The sequence below is a fragment of the Pelodiscus sinensis genome, chromosome 6 (genome assembly GCF_049634645.1).
Source record: "Pelodiscus sinensis isolate JC-2024 chromosome 6, ASM4963464v1, whole genome shotgun sequence".
Lineage (NCBI taxonomy): Eukaryota > Metazoa > Chordata > Testudines > Trionychidae > Pelodiscus > Pelodiscus sinensis.
Window position 1 is genome coordinate 109,317,187 of NC_134716.1, and position 24,849 is coordinate 109,342,035.

At 39.2% G+C, this 24,849-nt stretch overlaps 1 protein-coding gene across 1 annotated transcript in view; it reads left to right on the forward strand.

Moving 5' to 3' along the window:
- Positions 1-319: 319 nt before the first annotated feature.
- LMAN1 (lectin, mannose binding 1) overlaps positions 320-24,849 on the forward strand; it is a 29,749-nt gene continuing 5,219 nt past the window's right edge. Inside the window, exons 1-10 of the mRNA XM_014570235.2 lie at positions 320-621; positions 7,583-7,737; positions 7,816-7,923; positions 11,559-11,620; positions 12,503-12,602; positions 15,249-15,372; positions 16,825-16,883; positions 17,604-17,736; positions 19,463-19,656; positions 19,783-19,853. Of these exons, the coding sequence (XP_014425721.2) occupies positions 390-621; positions 7,583-7,737; positions 7,816-7,923; positions 11,559-11,620; positions 12,503-12,602; positions 15,249-15,372; positions 16,825-16,883; positions 17,604-17,736; positions 19,463-19,656; positions 19,783-19,853 (1,238 nt within the window). The 5' untranslated portion in view covers positions 320-389. The remainder of the gene's footprint in view (positions 622-7,582; positions 7,738-7,815; positions 7,924-11,558; positions 11,621-12,502; positions 12,603-15,248; positions 15,373-16,824; positions 16,884-17,603; positions 17,737-19,462; positions 19,657-19,782; positions 19,854-24,849) is intronic.

Consider the following 24,849-nt stretch of genomic DNA (forward strand, 5'->3'; position numbering starts at 1 on the left):
TTGAGGGCCTCCTGGATGCGCACCCCATCATGGTGCAATTGCCCCGCCCCCTCCTGCTCCTCCTGCTGCCCACCTCCCCGTTCAGCCTGCTCCCCATGTCCAGGTCCGCCCCCGCAGGAGCGGTCGCAGGGGAACACGGAGGGCACGAGACATCCCAGAGGGCGGGGGGGGGGAGGCAACGTGAATGAGTGAGTGAGTGAGACAGGAGCCGAGGGCGGGCAACTAGGGGGCGGGGACAAGGACAGAGAGGCCCCGCCCCCGAGCCGCGCTGACATGTAGCCACGCGCTGCGCGCCCTTTGGCCGGGCGGCGGTCTCCGCCCCCTTCTCCTCGCAGCCAATCAGGCAGCGCCCTGTTGGCCGTGCTTGGCTCCCCGTGGCAAAGCCCAAGATGGCGGTCTCCATGGAGCGGGGCTGCCTGGCCGCGGGGAACGTGCTGTGGGCTGCGCTGTTTTGCCTGGGCTGCCGCTTGCTCTCCCCCGCCGAGGCCAGCAGCCTGGGGGCCGCGGGAGCGGTCACGGCCGGCGCGCAGCCGCACCGCCGCTTCGAGTACAAGTACAGCTTCAAGGGGCCGCACCTGGTGCAGGGGGACGGCTCCGTGCCCTTCTGGGTCCACACGGGCAGTAAGTACGCGCCGCTCCGCCGCCCGCGCCGGGCCAGGTGTGACCTGTGTCATGCCCGCCCCCGGGCCGGCTCCTGCCGGGTGGGGGGGCGCCTGCCTCGTTTGGCCCTGCCCTCCGCACTGCCGACCTCCTCCGGCTGCGGGGGGGTCTAGTTCCCTGGGCTAGCCCCCTGTGACTGGTCCCCTGTGGCCCTCGGAGACACCTGTCCCCCTTGGCACGGCCCAGGTGCAGGGGCACCAGGCTCTATGGGGACATGATTCTTACTGGCCCTGGGTGTGGGGATACCCCACGGAAACACATGGAGCTTATTCACCCTGCCTAAGGCTCCCTGCTCCCGCCAACCGGTGCAGACCCTGGAAGAGGTATGTTTCCATACACTCACTCCCTCCCTCCCTGCTGCCCTTTGCTGTGTTTGGTAGAACAGCTGGGTTTTGAAGTCTCAGTAAAAGCGGGTGAAGAATGCGGCGTGACTGTTTAAAAAATATTTTCTCATCACTGCACTGAAGCTTCAGCTCTATGTCATTACAATGTGTATCTTGTGTAATTGTAGTTGGCATTGGAAAAGGTTCAGAAAAGGGCAACAAAAATGATTAGGGGGTTTGGAATGGGTCCCATACGAAGAGAGATTAAAAAGACTTGGACTTTTCAGCTTAGAAAAGAGGAGACTAAAGGGGGATATGATAGAGGTCTATGCAAGCATGACTGGCATGGAAAAAGTGAATAAGGAAAAGTTATAAACAACTAGAAGTCCTGTGGCACCTTATAGACTAACAGATGAAAAGTTATGTACTTTTTCCCCCAATATAAGAACTAGGGATCACCAAATTAAATTAATAGGCAGCAGGTTTAAAACAAAAAGGAAGTTTTTCTTCACTCAGTGCAGAATCAACCTGTGGAACTCCTTGCCAGAGGATGTGGTAAAGGTTAGAACTTTAACACAGGTCTAAAAAGAGCTAGATAGATTCATGAAGGTTAGGTCCATCAATGGCTATTTAACCAGATGGGTAGGAATCGTGTCCCTAGCCTCTGTTTCTCTGTAGGTGGGTGACAGGGGAGGGATCATGTGTGGATTACCTGTTGTGATCCCTCCCTGTGGGGCCTCTGGTATTGGCCACTGTTGGCAGACAGGATACTGGGCTAGATGGACCTTTGGTCTGACTCAGTATGGCCGTTCTTATGCTGTATCCCAACTGGGCCCAGATTATTAGTGAAACAAGGCAGGTAAGATAAGGTGTGTTTCTTATTGGCCCAGCTTGTGTAGAGAGAGAGAGAGAGAGACGCTTTCAAGCTATACAGAGATCTTCTTTGGATTAGGGATGTCCGATAGCATGTAATTGAATAGTCATGTAACCACATCAATTTTTAGCGGTGACACAACCATTTGATATCCCCCAGGGATGGGGTCTGCAGCCAGTGCACTCTGGTCCCACTCCCAGAGAGCTCCCTGCCACCTCTGTGCTGTTACCTCTCTATCAGCTCCCCATGCACACTGACTCCGGCCTACTTCCCCATGCTGCTGCCGCCTCTGATACAGAGGCAGCAGTGCGGGATAGCAGCAGCCCCTGCCCGTGGGGCACCTGAGCTCCCTGTGAACAAAGGCAGCTTTGCAGTAGCAAGCCCTGGCTGTGGAGGGGGGTCCAAGCTCCCCAAGGACAGAGGCTGCTGCTGGGGAGCAGCCTCTGTCCATAGAGGGCCCCGGGCCCATCGCAGGCAGAGGCTGCTCCACAGCAGTCTGCCCTGCCCTTTCCCCCTCTGGCTGCTGACTCTCAAATAGGCAGCAGCCCTGGAAGCGGGGGGGGGGAGTGGCGGCGGCACCTGCCTATCCCCCTCCCCCTGCTGCCTCTGAAGGAGGCAACAAGGGGGGATGGGGCAGGACAGGCGGGTCAGACAGGTCCATGGAGCCAGCACATGTGGAGAGACAGCTCCCCTGTGGGCACTAGCTCCCCCCCCCCCTTGAGGCAGCAAGTGTGTGTGGGGGGGGAGAATGCGTGTAGTCGACGGGATTAACCGATAAACCCAGGATTACCAGTTAATGGTGTAGTCATCTACACATTGATATCCCTACTTTGGATCTGGGAAAGGTACTCACAGCATTGGTGCTAAATGTACGGCGGAAAGGATAATTGCATATGTAACATATTTAGAAGGATCTTAAATTCATAACTGTATTATGGTGCTTGAAATATCTTTCCCAGATCTGAAGAGCTTTGGAGGCTCAGAAGCCTGTCTTTCACCAGAAGAAGTTGGTTCAGTAAAAGATATTACCTCACCTCCCCTGTTGCTCTGGTAAATATGGTGCCATTTGTGGCAGGGTGGAACATCAAGTCTTGTAAAACAATTTAATAGGAGAGGGACTGATGCAGTATAGTCAAATCCTTGGAACGAAACTTTTCAAGATACTAAACTGTTCAAGATAGTCAAGACAGAAGCAGACTGTGAAGAACTTCAAAAAGATCTCACAAAACTAAATGATTGGGCAACAAAATAGCAAATTAAGTTTAATGTGGATAAGTGTAAAGTAATGCACATTGGAAAAAATAACCCCAACTATACATATAGTATGATGGGAGCTAATTTGGCTACGACAAATCAGGAAAGAGATCTTGGAGTTATCATGGATAGTTCTCTGAAAACGTCCACACAGTGTGCTGCGGCGGTCAAAAAGGCAAATAGAATGTTAGGAATGATTAAGAAAGGGATAGAAAATAAGACCCAGAATATCTTACTGCCCCTGTATAACACTTTGGTATGCCCACATCTTGAGCACTGTGTGCAGATGTGGTTTCCTCACCTCAAAAAAGATATTTTGGCCTTGGAAAGGGTTCAGAAAAGGGCAACTAAAATGATTAGGGGTTTGGAACTGGTCCCATATGAGGAGAGGTTAAAGCGACTGGGACTTTTCAGTTTGGAAAAGAGGAGACTGAGGGGGGGATATGACAGAGGTATATAAAATCATGAGTGGTGTGGAGAGGATGAATAAAGAAAAGTTATTCATTATTTCCCATAATTTAAGGACTAGAGGACACCAAATGAAATTAATGGGTAGCAGGTTTAAAACTAATAAACGAAACTTCTTCACACAGCGCATAGTCAACCTGTGGAACTCCTTGCCAGAGGGGGCTGTGAAGTCTAGAACTATAACAGAGTTTAAAGAGAAGCTAGATAAATTCATGGAGGTTAGGTCCATAAAAGGCTATTAGCCAGGGGGTAGGAATGGTGTCCCTTGGTTCTGTTTGTCAGAGGCTGGAGATGGATGGCAGGAGACAAATCGTTTGATCATTGTCTTCAGTCCACCCCCTCCGGGGCACTTGGTGCTGGCCTCTGTTGGCAGACAGGCTACTGGGCTAGATGGACCTTTGGTCTGACCCAGTATGGCCATTCTTATGTTCTTCTTATTAACTAGGTGTCTGGTCAGTACGGCTATAAACAAATTGGGATTTCCATATGCCATTTCACAAGGGTAGCTGGTGACTTCAGCTGTCTTACTCTTTACATATGCTTTCCTCATATGTATTGCCTAACAGAAATTTGGTGCTAATGGATTATCTTTCCACGTATTATTATTTAATTAAGCCTCACAGTGCACCTTTTAGGCAAGTAGAATCTTGCTTCACAATTGTGGCAGAGGTAAGGCTAAAACTACTGATCTATAATTAGTCATCTAAATAAGTGGCTTGGCTCTTAAAAGGTATGCTGAAAATCAAGCTACTAGTTCAGGTTCCTCAGCTAATTATTTTGACATGACTTGTTCAAGGTCAGTACCAAGCCCGTTAATAAAGCCAAGTGTCAATAACCACTTGATAATGTTCCCATTTCCTATTTTGTCTTCTATATCAAACACATGTATATGTTTAGTTCTTTGACTATAGAGCAGGATTTGGAGTTTTGGGTTTTTTTGTCTCTTCTATGGAACAAGTCTTTGGCCTCTTCTTTGAACAAGTCCCTTACATGCTCTTTAGGTTAGTTGTAAAATTAGGACAACATGAGTCTGAGGGGGATGTTTAGAAGCCTTGTTAATATTCAGAGTGCTCAGAGATATTTTTACTAGGAAGTATTATATGAATATATAGGTGCATGTTAAAATATGAAAACCATATCTTTATTATGGGTTAAATATAAAAGTATTGCTTTATAAGTAAAATTACTTCATTGTCAAACAAGTTTATTTACTATATGATATGAAGCCCTTTCCAGCTTAATGTTATCAGAAAAGTGTTCTTTGTACTATTACGTCATTGATACATAAACACGAAATTAAAGGCAGATACTTTACAGAAGAGTGACTATAGTGGATCAGACCAATGATCCATCTACCCCGGTGTCTTGTCTCTGACAATAGCCAGTGCTAGAAACTGCAGAAGGAATGAATGGAACAGGGCATTTTCAAGCAGTCCATTTTCTGAAATTCAGTTCCAGCTTTTGGTAGCTTGAAGTTAAGGGGCACCCAGAACATGGGGTTGTGTCCCTGATCATCTTGGCTAATAGCCATTCATTCATCTGTCCTTGAGCTTATCAAATTCTTTTTTTGAACTCAGCGTGACTTTTGGCCTTCATAACATTCTATGGCAGTGGTTCCCAATCTTTTCCAGATGGGGACCCATTTTGACAATGCAGGAAGACTCGGTGACCCAGGGCAATTTAAAAAAAGTGTGAATAGCTCCTTAAGAGCCACCTGGGGAGACTCCTGGCGACCCTTTTGAAATGTAATGGTGACCCATATTTGGGTCCTGACCCATAGGTTGAGAAACTCTGTTCTATGGTAACAAGTTCATAGGTTTTCTGTGCTTTTGTGATGACCTACTTTTTTTGTTTTAAACCCGATATTGTTTTAAACCCATTGTTTATTTCATCTGGTGACCCCTGGTTCTTGTGTTATGTGAAGGAGTAAATAACAATTCCCTGTTCATGTTCTTCATGTCATTCATGATTTAATATACGTTATATTGTGTCCTCTGAATAGTCTCTCTGAATGTTCCCAGTCTTTTAATCTCTCCTTGTAGCCTCTAGCCATGGCAGGCCTGGGTGCCCTGAAGGTAGGGATTGCTTTGGTGTCCGAAGCAGCCCCTGCCTGCATGGGGAGTCTGAAAACTGACCATTTATTCCTACCCTTTGTTTCCTGTCTTTTAACCAGTTATTGATCAATGAAAGGATCTTCCCTCATATCTCATGACTGTTAACTTTGATGCAGGATCTTGTCAAAGACATTCTGAAAGTCTTTGTACACTATATCCACTGGATATACAATCCTACATGCTTAATGATGCCCTCAAAGAATTCTAATAAGCATAAATTTCCTTTCCAAAAATCATGTTGACTCTTCAAATTGCATTCATCTATGTGTCTGACAATTCTGTGGTTTTCATTTCATTTCAACTATTTGGTACAGAGGTTAGGTTTACTTGTCTGTATTTGCTAGGATTGCTTCAGGAGCCTTTTTTAAAATAACTTTTCATTAGCTGCTTTCTAGTCATCTGGTACAGTGGCTGATTTAGGCATTGGGTTACATATCACAGTACTTCAGCAATTTCATTTCGAGTTGGTTCAGAACTCTTCAGTAAATACCATCTCATTTTGGTGACTTAGTATTGTATAATTTAATCAATTTATTTGAAAACCTCCTCTATGGACACCTCAATATTGAAAGTTGTTCAGAATTGTCACCTAAAAAGAAAGATATGAATATAGGGATCTTATCTATATCCCATGCAGTGCACGTTGATGCAAACAATTAATATACCTTTGCCATAACAGCTTCATCTTCAAAGAATGCTCCTTTAGTACCTCAATTGCCTAGTAACCCCACTGACTGTTGGGTTTCCTGCCTTTGTTGTACTTAAATGTTTCTTTGCTGTTAGTTTTTGTGTTCTTAGCTATTTGCTGTTCAAATTCTTTCTTAGCTTGCCTTATAATGCTTGGGTTGCCAGAGTTTAAGGCTTTGTATTTTTCTCAGTAGCTTTTCACTCCAGTTTTTAAAAGATGTCTTTTGGTCTCTAACTGCTTCTTTTATACATCTGGCACTTTTTTTTTTTGGTCTTGTCCTATTATGGTTTGTTTGGTTTGTTGCATAGTAGGATCATGTTTATTCAATCTAATTGGGACCAAGGCCAGACCATATAATTTGGAGAATTGGAGGGTGTGAGGCTGCACCCACACCACCATCTGCCACCCAAGTGATCACTTGCTTCTGGACCTGAATGTGCTGGCTGTTGGGTTAATATGGAGAGCCAGATAATGGAATGTCATATAGATGGACTTCTACTGTATACCTTTAGTTTGAGACTCTATTGTGCTGCTTTTTAAAATAGTCTCCGTGCAGGGGGACTAGCGCGAGCTGGGAATCGGCTATTCTGGCTTTTGCCAGGTGCCCCTTGCTGCACACTAGCTTTTTACATGTATTAAGAGCCATCTGACTCTTAATACATTTAAAAAGCAGAGCCACAGCAGGGTTAGCTCCTGGTCCCAAGAGTTAACCCTGCTGTGGCTCTCCCGATTGTTGACTAATCGACTAGTTGATGGAAATTCCATTTACTAGTCAATTAGTTGATTAAACTACATTTAACATTCCTAGTAAGGAGTTAGCAAGAGAGAGTCTCTGCTCCAAAGAGGTTGCATTCTGAATAGGCAAGACAGCGAAAACATCTTTTCCCTTTCCCCAAAAGTTTTATCTCCATTTTACAGATAGACATGGAAAAATTTGACTCGCCCATGGTCTCATAGGAAGTCTGTAGTAGAGCAGAACACTGGAAGTTGTTCTCCTGAAGAATTAGTCTAGTTCCTTATCCATTAGATCAACTTTCCCCGCAAGTTGTACATTACTCTCTCAGATGAACTTTGAGTAAGTTACTCTATAAAGTATGGAGTTGCCTTTCATTACAAAATTTTGAATCCAGTATTTGCCTTATAATTTCAGAATATGCTGTTCATCTTTCCTTATGTTCTGTTAATTTTTTTTCTCTTTCAGATGCCATACCTAGTGCAGATCAGATTCGAATAACTCCATCTTTAAAAAGCCAGAGAGGATCAGTATGGACAAAAAATAAGTCTATATTTCAGTATTGGGAAGTTGAGGTGACATTTCGAGTGACTGGAAGAGGCCGAATTGGAGCTGATGGCTTAGTAAATGAATTTTTATTTAATTTTGAACACAATTTTGTTTTATAAATGTGGATCTTAATGTATTACTTTTAATTTAAGGCAATCTGGTTTACTGAAAGCCAAGGCTTAGAGGGTCCTGTTTTTGGAGCAGCTGATACTTGGAATGGTGTTGGCATTTTCTTTGACTCTTTTGACAATGATGGAAAGGTTAGTTGAAAGCAAATTCTTATTATAATGGTTCCAAAATAGTTTCACTTTTACCATCTTGTATTTATGCATGCGCATATTTTTTGTGAAAAATTAGCGGTTTTATATTGGAGTAGTTTTGTTTGTTTTTTTGTCAAGATGCAGGTTTTTAAGAAGAGAAAATGTGAAGCTCACAACTTTTCTTTCATGCAGTTTCCTAAGATTCCTTTTTGACCAGGCTATATTGATTTATTTAAAAAAAAAAAAAAAAACCACGCTTCAGGCTTTAGCCTTTTTGAAAGATGAACCACCTTGCTGTAATTGATCTTCAGTGAGACCAGTTCCTTTGCTAGATTTGAAGGAAATATGTCTTTGATAGTCATGAATTGGTACAAGGAGTTTTATCATGTTTAACTAATATAAAATCTTATTAGGTCTATGTGTTTGTGCATTAGGAGAGAAATACTGGTATATTTATGGAGATCAGGAAGTAGAGTGTCTCTGGTATAAGTCACCCTGGTATGCATCCGTTCTGCACTAAAGTCGTTGATATTTGTAGGAACTGATGGGTTATAAGTCCTCCCATTCCCTGCTGTTAAGTCATGCAAAAAAACCCAGCCAATTTACACAAATGGAAGTCAGCTGCAGGAAAAAAAAATCCCCACTTTAAGTAGTTTCCCTATACGTTCCAAAAAACTTGGGCTTATAGCAAGGATGGCCTGTACATGGTTTTTGAAGCTTTGCATGAGACTACTGCTTCTGTATTTTAGATCCTTCAGCTTCCAGCTACCCTGCACTTGAACTAAATAATACAGGATGTCATTTTTTTGTTCTTAATCTGAGACCGTTCAGTCTCAGTCCAAATTTCCTATTAACTTTGGTGATTTGGTTTTGGTTTTGGTGTTGTGTTTGTGGGTGGGTGGTGTTTTTTGTCACAGAATGGCACGGACCTTCAACATCTCAGGAACTCCCTTGCTATTCAGGCAGTTTTAATTCTGTCTTCCCTGGCTGGTGGAATGGGTAGAGGGATGTTATCCAGCTTTCTTGTCCCTGTCTACTTCTAGGTGCCTTTATTCTATCTGGAAAGTGAGTTCTTAACTCCTAAGTGCTTACTCCTAAGTGCTTACTGCTTTTATAAGCCGACAAGCATACCTTTGCCTCTAGGAATAATGAGCTTTATATCTCACTTATTTTTCAGGTTTAAAAAAATAGGGAACTAAATGCATTACAAAAAGGTATTGGGGCATCAAGATTCCATAGCTGACCTGAGTAATGGGATACATCTAAATATTAAGGCATTTTAACCTCCTATAATATACATAATCTGAGGTGTAACCTGAGTTGCTTTAGGAATCTAAACCTTTGTATCATTGTTGAAGGCGTTTTGTAATAGTGTCAAACTGTGGATTTAATTCAGTTTTTTGTAAGTCCAATAAGCAGATCACTCTTATGGATCTGATAGCCGAACTTTACATAGTAGACAGACTAGAATAAATTCTTCACTTCTGAAATACTGTCAAATATCTTTACATATATTAACAGCTATTAATACACATCACAGAAGTTTAAAGTTCATAGGTGAGATTTAATGTAGTATCTGTAAAAGATATAGCACAGAACTCTCAGTGCAGGTACAACGGGAAAGGGTGCCTTTGTTCCCCTAGTTTTGGGAAGGTTCAGGAGCCAGAGTGGACCCTGGCATCTAATTTGATGGCCTTGGAGGATTGAATTGTGGTATCCTGCCACTGCCTATAGGAAGCAGTGCTCCTCAAAATCTGCACAGCAGTATGTCTTGAAATGTCTTCTACACTGAGAGGGTCCTCAGTTCCTATGCCAGAGGAGTTCTCTCTCTGACTGGATCCAAATATTTCTGATTGTCTTTACATAGCTTTGGCCTCTCAACTCTGCATATGGGTAGTGGAATGGAGGTAAGAGTTTCACCAACCCCAAAGTCTTATGAGTCATGCCCTCAGAATCATGAAATTGATTTAAGTCACAGAGGGTTTTTTTTAATAAAAGTTCACTGCCTTCTGTTTTTTGATTCTTCAGTTATTCTTCTGTTTTTCATATTTTCTCTAAACATGGTGCCAAGAAGCTTTTGCTTTTTAAAAAAATGACAGCTGAGATTCTCATGATTTTTAAAAGCAAGAGCTTTGGAAAAAACATCAAATATCATAAGCCTTATTACTATTGTGGGATAATATTGCAACCCTGCTCTGCCCATAATCTGTTAAGATTTTTTTAAGGAGCAAAACTGTCTCTTTCTTTAGTTCTTTTCAAGGTATTATATCTTTTCACTCTTTGTCCACGTCTTATTTCTTCTAGACGTCACCTTGCACAGAAATCAGCTTGCTAGTTAATTAACTCAGAATGCTTCAAGATAGATTGTGAGCAGCTCTCCTAAGATACTTAAAATCTGAACTGACCATTGTCCTTTGAAATGCAAATAATTTGTAAATTTAATTCAGAGTAAGAGTAAATATTTAAAACCCATTCAGTTCCCATTGAATATTGCTACTTTTAAAATACTTTATTAGTACCATTTAACTTGTTCAAGTCACTAAAACATTTAGGTTATGTCTACCCCATGCTCCTTACAACAGCCCTGCTGCAGCTGCACAATTGCAAGGTAAGCGCTGTAGCTACTCTTTATCACTGGGAGAGAGCTCTCCCAATGACAAAATTAAACCACCCCGAACAAGGGGCAATAGTTTAGTTGATGGGAGAGTGGCTCCTAATGACAAAGCACTGTCCATACCAGAGTTTTTTATCATTAAAACTATTGTCATTCAGATGTGTTTTTTTTTTTTCTCATCCCCTGAGCAATAAAATTTTATGAATGAAAGTGCAGACATGGCCTAAGTCCAGATAAACACTGAAATAATTGAATGTCTAGCATTAAAAAACAGTAATAAATGTTTAAAATAACTATAATTGCTCATTGTGTTCACATACGTGATACGTTTTTGTTTTTTTTGTCACGCTGAAGGGATAAAATCAGATAATTTAGAATCTATAGTTAGATCTTGTTTTGAAAGATTGCTTATAAACCAAAACTGCTGGAGAATTTAACATGAAAGAATTCCCAAATACAATATAAGAACAATGAAAAATGTGAATTCCAATTTTATATTTCTATTTTAGAATTCTTTCCCTCTTACTTAAGGGCATTTCCTTACTCTTCCTCAAAAAATGTTGAATTCTGTATAATTCTTTGCATTCTCTACAAGTGGAATAATATGTACTTTGAAGGGAAAGAGGGGGGTTGTTAAGAATGCAAGTGGGGGCACTGCTCCCTACCCTAGTTATTTTTAAATTAGCAAATTGCAAGAATAAATAGTAAATATGAAAATCTCATGCCCATAACTGACCTCCCATAGGTTTTTTTCACTAACATTGCTTACAGAACAAAAGAAGGGTGCTGTTCTTTGTGTTGACTGACTCCTACTATTTCATCAAACTGTTTAGTTTTCCTACTCCTCTCCCACCACAGCTGCATCAGCGTTAAGATTTTGGCTATCTGGCTAGCATACTGACCTTTTGGCCTACTACCATGCTCTTGGGAAAGCTGTTAATTATATTGTACATTGAGTTTCTAATTTGTAAAATACTTCATTTTAAATTGTGAAACTCTGTTCATATGGTTTGTCTTTCAGAAAAACAACCCAGCAGTAATTGTTGTAGGCAATAATGGAAAACTCCTATATGACCATCAGAAGTAAGTCTATTAATTTTATTTTAATGTGAATTACCTATGGTAGTGTTTGCTGAAAAGTTTGCAGACTTTTTAAACACGGTTGAAGGCACCTAATTTTAACTGGTAAAAATATTTTTTTCTTGTGGCTTAAATGGATGCACATGCCATTCGGTGTGTGCTTGAATAATATAAAGGCATTGATTGCTACTAGGTGACTTCATACACTTTTCCTGCAGATTTGTTTTCTTCCATCAGGGAGAATGATTTGAATTTTAGTAGAACTATCGAACACTTTATTGTTGTTCTTCAGTATCATTTAATAGCTTTGACTTATTTAACTGCTATTGTGCTGCTTCTGCTAAATTCATAGGCGTGCCCTTCCCTCTAAATAACATGGTGAATGTTGCAATATAACACAAAGTGTTCTGGAAAAAAGTGGCTCCAAAAATTGAGGTGCAGAACTTTCACTTATAATTCACAGATTTTCAGTGACAACAAGTTGCTTACCAGTTCACAACTGCGATACCTCTGTGAAATGATTTGGTGGTCTCATTCATATTCCTGATGGACAAGTATCCACATCGCAGATGATGCCCTTGTTAGCTTCCTGAGCGGAGAGGCTCCTGTAGGTGGACACTCTTGGTCAATATTGAAGCTCATTGGGAAGCTTGTACTGCTTTTGACCTTGCCTGTGGTGTGTGCCAAAGGATTTCACTTCTAGTGCTGTTAATCCTAAACCTTTTGGAAATGCTAAAATTAATTTAAATATTCAGAGGACCTTTGTTCTTGGAAAGATTTGCTTGACATTTGTAATCCACTAAAATAAAGCAATTTTCATGCCTTTTTTCCTAGCTAGTACATAGTAAAGATGTAACTCTGTAAGCAGATTCTCTTTTTTTTAAGTGATGGTTCTACACAAGCATTGGCATCATGTCAGAGAGATTTTCGTAACAAGCCCTACCCTGTCCGAGTAAAGATTACATATTACCAGAAACTACTAACAGTAAGTACTCTGGTAGTCTTGAGAATACAATACTTTATTCAGCTTCTGGATCTATTAAGTATATTTTCTTGAACTCTTATTTAAAATGAAAAGGGAACAAACTGTAGGACTCATAAAAATGAGACACAGACAAATCAGAGAAGTGTAATGCAGACTGCCACTCTGCAAGCTTCTCTAACTCTTCTAATAGCCCTGACACATTCTTGCTTCTGCATTCCAGGGCTCCAGCTTTCATGTTTTATGATCTAAAGAAATGTCCAAGACATTTTAAGTTTTTTGTGATGGAGTGAATCCATTCCATATGGAGAATACAGAAATGATACTAGGATGAGGCATCTATGAAATAAACTGGAACAAACATTTTAATCTTAATTCTAGATTCTATAAAATGTGCCTGTCGAGAGGCAGGACAACCTGGATGGTCTAGATGACCCGAAGTCGTGGTCGGTGCCCCTTTTTCCAGGCAATTATGGCTTGTAGGCCCAGTTCCTCTCATGTCCTTCTACCCAGAGTAAATATGGCCCTGCCGGCCTAGTCCACAGTACAGTTCCCTCTCTGAGTAATTATGGCCCCATAGGCCCAGTTCCAAAGTACAGTTCCCTGTATCCGAGTAAATACGGCCCTCCAGGCCTAGTTCCAAAGTACAGTTCCCTCTATCAGGGTCACTATGGCCCAGAGCAGAGTTTCTCAACCAGGGGTACGAGTACCCTTAGGGGTACTTGGGAGAATTCTGGGGGAGGAGGTACATCATCACAACTGAAATTTGGAGAAAACTTAATTTTTGTTTTTGTTTTGTACTTTTTACACCCAAAAATGTCATCATCTGTCTGGCTATGATTAAGTTGTTTAAACAAATGTGTTGCAGTAGTAGAAAAAAAATTGTCTGAAAACTGTAGGTAATGCTTATAATTTTTTTTTAAACGGTATTTTATTTATAAAAAGTTGAGAAACACTGGCCCAGAGGCCTAGTCCAAGGGTAAGCCTCCAGAATGATGGAGAGCGGGATTATTATGGGATCAGCAGGTAGGGGGACCCGGGCCCTTTCACTCCACTGAGTCCTAGCCCAGGGCCCCGTTGGCAGTGGGGTATTTCACTGCTTGTTCAGTGGACATTCCTGCTGAAGCGCACTAGCTCCCGGAAGACAATCCTCCGCCCTGAACCACTTCCTACTGTTTCTGGTGCGTTGTTCAGCTCTTGGTTGTTGCTCAGAAGGGCAGACTGAGGTTGTTGCTGTGTCTGCTGCTGCCAGGGTTGCTGTTCCTGTGGCAGCTGGTGCTGCAGGGGCTGATCAGGAGCTTTGGCCTGAGCTCCTTCCCCTCTAGTGGTCCACCCTGACTGAGTGGCTCCCTGGGCTTTTATACCCCGCCTCTCTCTCGAGCATGCCTAGTGGTGCCGTGGGAGTGAGGGGCCTTTTCAGCCAGCTGGGCCAGGCAACCCCCTGCTCTTCAGTGTGGGGCAGATATACCCTGTCATAGTGCCCAGTTGCTAAGTTTCAGAGTAGTTAAATGAGCTAATGAAAATGTTCAACTCGTTTTTCTTTTTTTTGCTTTGGTATAAAAAAATAATTGAAGATGTCCTCCAAAAGTAAACACCAGGAAGCCTCAAAAGATGCATCTTTCCTGGAGCACATAATTGAGTATGTCCTATCACTCTCACTGGCTAGCCCAAGCAAGTCAGTGCATTTTGGGGGAAGGAGGCAGCTCTAAGCTAAGATAACCAAGAATTTGGAAGCCAACCCCTCGAGTGGCACCTGAAAGCATAAAGAGAGTTGTTACATTTGTGGAAAATTTTGTGTAATGCAATCCACTGACATTTTGTAGAATAGAATTGCTGTCTGAATTCTGTAGATATTACTTGTATTTCCCCAATGATACTCACACTGAGACTCGGGAGCCATAAGCAGTTCTTTAATTTGTCTCATGCAGCCCGTTGCAACACGGAAAATAATGAAGATGCTTTTACTATGTTAACCCATTTTAGTTGATAAAATAATACTTGAGTCATTTTGCTGTGACAATGATTACACACACAGACTCTAAATATTTCAACTGTTACGCTCTTTAAATATGAATTTATAGTACTACTAGGGGGTTGTGACCTGTGCTTGCTGTGCTCACCAACCCCCATTCCCCTCCTCTGGCCCCTTTTGCAGCCAGAGAGCCTGATGACATCATTCTGTCGTGTGGCAGGAAAAATGTTTTTATACATAGAGAAAGATAGTAAATAAAACTATGAGTTATCCATACTGTCACTGTTTTGGGTAATGTTGATTGCTAATTTGGTTCCCGAACAACTGAATATCACTGAATTGGGGAACTAGCTTCATATCGTTTTTTTTTTTTTTTTTTTTTTTTTCCCCACTGCTAGCCTTTGTAAAATTAAGTTCTAACTGCTTATTTTCACTGTTAGTGTCCTTTGGTATAAAAGATCTTTTATTTCATAGACTGTATGTTTAACATCTAATCTTATAGATTTTAAAAAATAAAGAAATAATGCATTTGATGTTATCCATTAATAGAACTTTAAGAGCAAAACACCTCATAGTTTTAGCTAACACCTGATTTTAAAAGCCTACTTCTAACTTACCTAATGAATTTTTCTTTATTTTATGTAAGTTCTATGCTAATTAAACTGGTGTCTTTCTAGGTAATGATTAATAATGGCTTTACCCCAGATAAAGAAGACTATGAATTTTGTGCTACAGTGGAAAATATGATACTACCATCAGAAGGGTACTTTGGAATATCTGCAGCAACGGGGGGGCTTGCAGGTAATATTTTTCACTGTGTTTAAGTTTGAGGTCCATTTGATGAGCTGTGATGTATAAGGCTTCAATAAATTATTACTTGGAAACTGACACTTATGTTAAAATTGGGCTAGTTGTAAGTGACTAAATGTTGAAACAGGGTTGGTATGGAATGATGGTGGCCAGCTTGAAAGTAAGAGTCTAAACTGTGCTGGCCGTCATAGCTGTTTCGATTGTATGAAATAAGTTGCTGATTGCTCCCTAGTGCCTATTGATCAACTAGCCAAGCTGCAAAGTCATCACCATCATTAGCATTACATGGAATGCTTGTTGGTGACCTACTGTCCCTACAGATAAAGACTGCAGATTATCAGGACAGTCTGAAAAACCTTTCATGACTGCTGTTTCTGCTGCTTGTTTTATGTATGTGAAATCATGAGAAGTGGAATGAATGTTGCCAACCAATGGACTATTATAGCTGCCTTGACTGTAATTTCTGACCACATAATATAGATGCAGAAGTCATGACTTTCCCCCAACCCACCATTTATGCTTTGGCCTATTTCTGGCTAGAGCAGAGACTCCTTTAACTGTATGGACAAGGACACCACCTTGTGCACCTGCTCTGCCTGTGCCACCTCCATTCCTTGTTCCCTGTGCAGTAGGGATGTTAACATGTACCTGAGTACACAGTTAACTGCTGACACAGAGGCAGCAGCGAGGAGGGGAAGGGGAGAACAGAAGCAGGTGCTCACAGGGAGCTGTCTTAAAAGCTAGCTCTTTGTGAGCACTAGCTCCTGCTTTCACCCCCTCTCCCCATATTTAAACACTGAAAAATTCAGTGGTTACTCATTTACACAAAAACATGCATTTCAGCATCTCTACTGTGCAGTCCCACTGCCCACACTGCATTTGGATAAATTTTACAGTATCAGAGTATTAATTGAACACCATTCACATGTACTAACTTCACATAGAAAAAAATCTTCCTAAAAACAAACACTGTTTCTTCTTTTAGGCTTGCCATTTTCAACTTGGCAGTTTCATCCTAAACAAAACAAAGGAGTATTAGAATATTTTTAATCCAGACTGTATTTCCCATAATATATGGATGTTTGGTTTGGGGGTTGGCAAGATGGGGGCTCAGCAGGACACAGAAGAGTGGAAGGAAAGTTATCTAACACATTAATTTGTCCTTATAACTTTTTCAAATACTGTATAGAAGACATTTCTTACTTGCTCTGTCTTTGATGTGTCATTCATCTAGGCTACAAATCCAAGTGACCAACTAATGAGAGCTGAGAGTACACTGTTGAAACCCCCCCAGTCAAAAATAAAAGGCTAGAATTGTATTGTAGTAAATCAGAAACTTCCACAATAAATTCCAAAATGTTAGGGAAAATATTTCGTAACTAGTAGTAATAATTTAAATACTAGTATATACAGACTAATTTGATATATTTCCTTTTTATTCAGATGACCATGATGTATTGTCATTCCTGACTTTCCAGTTGACTGAACCTGGGAAAGAAGCAGTAAGCATATTTATTCACAAGAAAACATTAATTTTAGAGATGTCCATGTGCTCATCTTGTGGCTGGGAGTCAATTAAAATGTCGGCACTGACCCATCTCATTTTGATTTTTTTTTTCTTTCAAAATGTTGATGTGGGTATACAGTCTAATATCTTGGAGAAATGAAACTATACAATGTAATATTTGAGCAGTAAAATATGGAAATCTTATATTAGACTTTTTGAAAGGGCACTGGATTAAACTTCATAGTTTTAAAAACAAAATATACCGCCTTTTGTCATCATATTAAAAGTGAAAATTTAAAAAATGTATTTTGCACTATTTCTCTTTCCTGGAAAATGCTTCACCAGTTTCACTTTCTACTTCATGTGGCTCTTTATTGCTGTAGTATTTCTTCATAATGTTGATTGCTCATAGTAGACAGTCTGATGTTTCTAATTTAAAAAAAAAACCAAAAACCCACAAACACAGTAGGAAAAACTGAAGTGGTAGGAATCACAATAGGGATGTATTGTCTCTTGTAATATCAACTTTGACACTGAATTCTGTGTTTCCATAAGTGTAGATCTTATAGCATGAAGCTTGTTTGTTTTTGCCTCAGAATGTGAGCAAATCTTGACAAAAGCTGCTGGGAGATGAGATTTCTTGGAAAGAGGTCAGAAAATTGTGAGCATTTCTACTTATATATACATTTTTTTATAAAATTGTTTTGTTTTAAAGCCTACCCCAGATGCAGAAATTCCTGAGAAGGATAAAGAAAAATATCAAGAGGAGTTTGAGCATTTTCAACAAGAACTGGATAAAAAGAAGGAAGAATTTCAGAAGGATCATCCTGATATGCAAGGGCAGCCAGGCAAGTTCAATTAACAAATTATTAGTTGTCAGGGAGAACACATAATTAAACTCAAAGATGATGGTATGCATGTTTTGTGATTACATTAGCTGTGCCAATATATTTAGGACTGGAGCTTAGTCCCTTATAAATCCTGAGCTCCCCTAGTGCCCTGTATGTCAATTTCTTCATCCAGAATTTCTTGAAACCTCTCTCTACCAGGGGATTGCTGAAGTATTAACAGACGTGTATGATATACACTGGTAACTGAAACAAGCAAATTGAAGTCTATGTGCCTGTGTGGGGATGGGTGGTTAGGTGGCCCTTTGAAAGGGCTGGAAATTTTTTTTGACAGTTTCTTGAAAATATATTGAGAACTAATCTCTTCTGATCTGAAGGTAAGGAGCCAGGCAAATGTTTTCTGTGGATCCCCTTTGTATCTATGATGACATGGTGGTTAATGCAGTAATTCAACAGTCCATCCCTATTTGGTAAAGCCTTTGTATATGTTTAACTTCAAGCAGATATTTGAGTCCTATTAACTTTTACTCTGCAGAAATAACAATCACTGAAATATTAAAAAATAAAAGTAACTCATGTTAACCAAGGATTAGATTTGAAATATATGGTCTAAGTATATTGTATACCATACTTTTAGTGCAATAGTAATCAATCTGAGAGTCAAAACCCCAAATTGGGTGACAACTCCATTATAAAGGGGTCACTAGTGCTTTGGCCTGGGGCAGCAGAACTCAGATAGGATCAGGGGACCGAAGATTGAGCCCAAGGTTGTATAGTAATTTTTTGTTGTCAAAGGGGGTTGCGGTGCAATGAAGTTTGAGAACCCCTGCTCTAACAAATAGGATTACCAAATTATTAGTGTCATGGTATTTAAATATAAGTACCTAACAGTAGGGTTCTAAACTCATACTTAAAGGATCCTATGCCTGTAGCTCTAAGGGACTTAAATCCGTATTTAGGCATCTCAGTATAAATTACCTGAATTAAGACTAGCTCATTCACAAATCTTATTTAACACTGGGTTTTTAAAATGTTAACCCCAGCAGCAGACCTCATATAGTTATCTGACTACCGTGCCCCACACTTTGCATTCCTCCACCAATGCCCCAGTCCACTGTATCAAGCTCAAGCTTCTTGTCTTCACTTTTAATACTCTTTAACATTTTAGCCTCATCTTGCCTTTCAAACAGACTTTTTTTATTGCACAGTTTACTTCAGCCTTTGCTCATGAATGCTGGCTTTGATTGCTTTTCTCCCATTCCTGCAGTGCTTGAGAATAACTGTCAAAATTTAGAAAGCAATCTTTTTTTATCTTACATTTTTCCTTTTTAAAATGTACTTTTATGATTATTCATTCAAATCGCCCTTCATTGACAATGGTTAGGCTGGTGACTACTGAGAACACTGACTACTAGTTTGTGCGAACTTGACTATCCATATTACTACCTGCCCTCCTTGCATATTGTCTAATCTCAGCTTGATCTTTCTGGAGCAGGGACTGTTTTTGATGGGGTTTTTCTTTTGTTTTTGTTTATGGTGACTAAATACCAAAGGGTTTCTAATCCTAGGCTGTGTTCTCTAGGTGCTTGAAGCATTAAAGAGAATTTTCATAACCTTGAGGTATTTTGGGGGGTTAGGTGAAAAGAGAAAGTTTATGATATATGAAGGTACATGCACACGTTTGACTATCGGAGGAACTATAATTAACTTATTTTTCTTTGGTTAGCGGATGATCTATTTGAAACTGTAAGTGATCGTGAACTGAGACAAGTCTTTGAAGGGCAGAATCGAATTCACCTTGAAATCAAACAGCTTAATAGGCAACTGGACATGATTCTTGATGAGCAGAGGAGGTATGTCACAGCAGTAACAGAAGAGATTACCAAAAGAGGAGCTGGTATTCCAGGCCAACAAGGACAGGTGAATTCAAATGTGCATCACTATTTAATATGTAGACATGAATTCAAACATATAATTACTTTACTTTTTTCTGCATATGTTGCTCTATATTGTGGTATTGATCATTTTTTGTGGTTTGTTTTTCAGGTCTCCCAACAAGAACTTGATGCTATTGTGAAAACTCAAGAGGAGGTACTCAGACAAGTGAATGAAATGAAGTAAGAGTGTGTTCTTTATTGTCTGATTCAGGTCTCTTACACTGGTTTTATAAAGATCTTACTTGATTGTAATTCTTTCTGTTTTAAACCTGTGTAGGTCAGGTCAAACTCAAAACCTGAAATAAATTGTACATGAATGTTCAGGGACTTTTAGACAATAGTTAGGTAAACCTCTTTACATATTTTTTGCATGTAAATAAAGTATTAAGATTTCAGATGTTACTCTGACAATATGAAGTTAAAGGGAAATCGTAAGATGGCATAGTCTAGTCAATTTTTTTAAAAGGTTTCAGGTTCCTGTACTCTGAATCCCAGTATCATTTTTTTCTGGTTTTACAATCTTGTTTTTCCTGTGGCTCTTCTGTTCTTAAGAGTTAACATCTTCCATGGCTCATTAAGGAAAAGGAGCCACAATAACTGAGAAACTGTGGAGGGAAACATTGAAAATCACTTTTGAGGAGTGCTATAAAAGTATTTTCATAGCATTTGTGCTTCCCAGGCAAATAACTTTTGCCATAATTGAGCCTTTGTGAACTTATGGAATCATATCCTTTCTGTGATTATACAGTATTCTTCCATGGATATAAAATGCACATTATAAATAAACTGAAAGACAATATACTTTCTTTGATGTTTTAGTCGCCACCTAAAATTACTGTGTTTGTATCACAGTAGGTTGAAATTCAGACAGATTTTGTTTAATTGGTAGTTCTATATTAGAAGTTTATTGAAATGCAGGTAACTTTTTATTTGGTTGATATTGCTCCAATCCTATAAGCCTCTTCATTTTGGCTCTGAACATTATGGCTACGTCTACACTGCACGATTATTTTGGAATAAGCTATTCCAGAAGAAATATTCTGAAATAGCTTATTTCAAAATGGCACGTCTACACTACAGGGAAGCCTGAAAATTAGTCTGAGGCAGACTTCCCTAATGTGGACACACTTGATTTAGAGCCCAGGAAGCACAGAGGAGTAATTACTTTCAATGGCCAAAGAGAGGAGCTATTTTCAGATAGTAGCAGTGGAGTGTCTACACTACTGCTATTCCAATATAGCTAATTCAGAAGAGGCGTTATTTCTCATGCAATGAGACTTACAAACACCAAAATAAGCCACCAGTTGTTTCAAAATTATTTTGAAATAATGGGCTAATTGTATAGATGCTTGCATTGTTATTTCAGAATACCAGATGTTGTTCTGAAATAACACTGCTGTGTAGATGTGTCCTCTGCAAATAGACTTTTTGTTCACACTATTAATATTGTATCATTTTTTATTGCTGCTATTTAAGAACATAAGAATGGTCATACTGGGTTAGAACAGTGGTCTATATAGGCTAGTATCATGTCTTCCAGCAGTGGCCAGATGCTTCAGAGGGATTGAATAGAACAGAGCAATTTATACAGCCTCTCATCCAGTCCCAATTTCTATCAGTAATATAAAGTAATATAAACCTGGCTCCAGTTTTGTGTATGGGGCCCTTTTGAAAATTCTAGCCTAAATTACAAAGAAACCCTATATAAGGAAAAAATCTAATGCTTTCAATGCAAAAAGTTAGGAAAATATTATCCATGGTAATTTGCTCTAACTATAGTGTTCTACCATACCGTATCTGGTGCCATGCTGCACATTAAATACAGAATTGTTAACTATAACTTCAAATGTATCGAGTTCTTTATGTGTCATGTCATTGTAGTAACATGTTTCTTATCTCCTGGATTTTGGTGGAAGATCTGTTTAACAATCTTGCAGCTAGAAAAAATATTTGTATTTCAGTAACTGCACTTCAAAATAGATGTATTGTGCAACTCAGCATGTATAGCAGTTCCAAAGACACATGCAGAGGATTCATTTAACTTGTTTACATACATTTCTAAAATGATAAACTTATGTGGCAAATTGTTGTATAAAATGAATTTATCAATTAGCACACCAAAGAGTGTTATATAGCAAAATAAATGATGTTAGAGGGAGAGCAGGGCAAAAAGATCTTGGAAAATTGGTATTTTTTTGAAAAATGCTGTTGAGTTCAACCCAAAACTACTTGTGACTGTATGGTGAGTTTGACTTAATAGTTTTCAGTGAACCAAAAAAATCAAGCCATAAAAATTTCAAAATAAGATGTCAAAAATGGAGAACTAGATTCAGAAAATGACAGGAGAATAACCACCTTTTTCGTAATTTTTATCCCAGCAAGTAAGGTGCTCACTTGGGATTTGGGAGACCCAGGTTCTATTTCTCCCTCTTTGCCTGATGTGGAGAAGGGTTTTAAAACTGGATCTCCCAAACCGGGGCAGCGCCATAACCACTGGATTTATGTCATATTTTGGTATGTACCTTTCTCAGTCTGCCCTGTTGAAGTTCTGCTTTTTATTTTTTTTTTTAAATAAGTGAGGTAGGGGCTTGAACTTAGGTCTCCTACATCTTGAGTGAGTGATCTAACACCCGTGTTACAGTCGTTCTGTCTTTCACTGGTCTAGGGTCTGTTCAATGTCATGAATTACTATTGTCTCTGGGCTGGGAAAAGAGTGAGACTTACTCTGTAGCCTGTTAGCATACCTGGGATATAAGGGACCCTGGTTCAAATCCCTACTCCAAGAACTATTTATAAAAAGGGGACCACTTCAACAGGTGAGATTGAGAGAGACCAAAATAATGTATATTTAAAAATCTCTTCTCAGTTGCATATTGGCACATATCTATTCTTACTTCAACCTTTTGCAAACAGAAATTATCACATACAGCCTCTTCCCGACTTACGAACTGGTTACGGACCAAGCAATTGGTCATAACTCAGTTCGTTCGTAAGTCGGACCCCATAGAGTTAATGTTCGTAAGCGCGGATCGTGTTCATAAATCAGAGTCCACCATTTACGACAGCTTCGGTCGTAACTGCGAATGGTCATAAGTCGACCGTTCGCAACTCAGGGGCGGCTGTAAGTTGTTCTTTGGTAGTAGCTTTTAGCTTAAGTATTAATAAGATTAATTGATTTTAATATTGGGAATTTTCTGAAAGGCATGTTTATACGTTGTATTCCAAGTGCTTCACAATTGTATAATGTAATTACTTTAACTTTGTATTCACAGAAGTTAAAACCTTTATCTTTTGTAAAAATTTTGCAAGCAACTTTATGCTAGAATTATACACAATTATATTTTGCCAGTATTAATAGTTCAACAGAGAAGTCTTGTAATTCATTTAAGTAGGTCAGGTTTTTTCTAGAATGAAGATTAGAATACTTACATTTTCACTCTTGTTCTTCAAGGGAAGCTTTTATTTTAATATTCTTGACCAATCTTTATGCCAAGCCGGCAAATTAAATTTTCTTGTTAACATTGGGTAGTCTGTTCTTTCAGTGACTACTTACTAGGTATGCATTTGCGTAACATCTTAATATTTTCTGCTTAGATTAAAGAAGTGTCTTATGCTATAGATAAGGAAATAACAAAAATGAACAGCCCACTGCTGCTTTACTGGTCATCCCTGGAGGAAAAGGACTTATTGTCAAAGTAATTTTCTTGTCAAGATTTGTAGATTTCTTAATCATCTGATTACAGAAGAATCTTTGCCAGCATAGACAATAGCAACAATCAACATGTTGTCTTTTGAAGGAACAACATAATTTAAATTTGACATGGCCCACATTTATTTACAGAACTTAATATCATGTTTTAATAACAAAAATGGATCATAGTTAATTTCTTTTCTAATCTTATCCCAGCATGTATTTTTCATGCTAGAAGTCAGTTGTTGATTTTAGATGTCGAACATCCACTCTTGTAAAGTCATTTTATATATAATAGACTGAAATGATTGTAAAAATCATTGAAGTGTATTTGTACAGATATAATTATAAAAAACAATTCTTAGGTAATGGTCACCATAGCTTAGATTAATAAGCAACATTATTTCCTAAATATATGCAGTCTGTTTTAGAGCAAAGATTTACAGAAGTAATTCAAACAAAGGCCACAAATTTACTTCTAATTGTGATGATAAAAGAAAACTGGGGAGCAGGGACATTGGATAAAAAGTTCACTAATCTTACTTACATATAAAGTTTGTGTCACATTCAAAGTCTTATTTAGGCTTGGAAGGATTAGATTTTTTTATAAGTAAATGTCTGTAAATGACTATTTTACCACACGCAATCTGATGACAATTTCTGTTCAAATTTTGGATGCTTATACTTTGACATTTTTTTTTTTTTTACAGAATTTCAGAAATAATAAATTGTAATAAGGTTCTGAATTTTGTATGAAAATGGCTTAACAGTTCTTTCTGGTGTGTGGAATTGTACACATTGGCGGAAGTTGAGCCAAACTGTAAAGCCCTAACTCTTCAAAACATACAGAAAGTTGTCTAGCTGTCTTGTCTGAAACAATGGAAAGTTTAAAGTAAATTAAATCCAAGACACAAATTTTGATTATTCCGTTAACAATGAAGGGATTAGCATTCACATGATAAATGTTTTAGCTGTAGACTATAATCCTCTTTGCATCTGAAAAGAAGCATAGCAATAGGGAATAATTATACAAACATATTGATAGAAGAACATGCATGTTCTATTCATTGATTAGTTTAGATCTCCAACAGTACCAGTTATGGAGTTTCAACTTTTTTGTGGATTTAATTTGATTTGTTGTAATAACAAAATGAATTCATATGAAAACAGTATTAAGTATTACAGCAGTATATATGGAAATGAGTTTCTCATATGAAAGGTAATCATGGAACATGGATGACCCTAAATCTTTTCTTATCCCTAAAGCCTCTTCTTTATTTCTTACATGACTGCATTATTTTTTGGGAGGAACAGCTTTTAGTTTCTTTAAAAGATGGCATTATACCATGTTTATCCTAAAGCCTTGGTCAGATCCAGAGATTCAAAACATTTGTTTGGGACTTCATCAAAAAATAAGCCAAAGCAGGTGCTTAGTAAAAGAATATTCATCACAGAGCTGATGTTCCTTTTACTATAACTATCAAA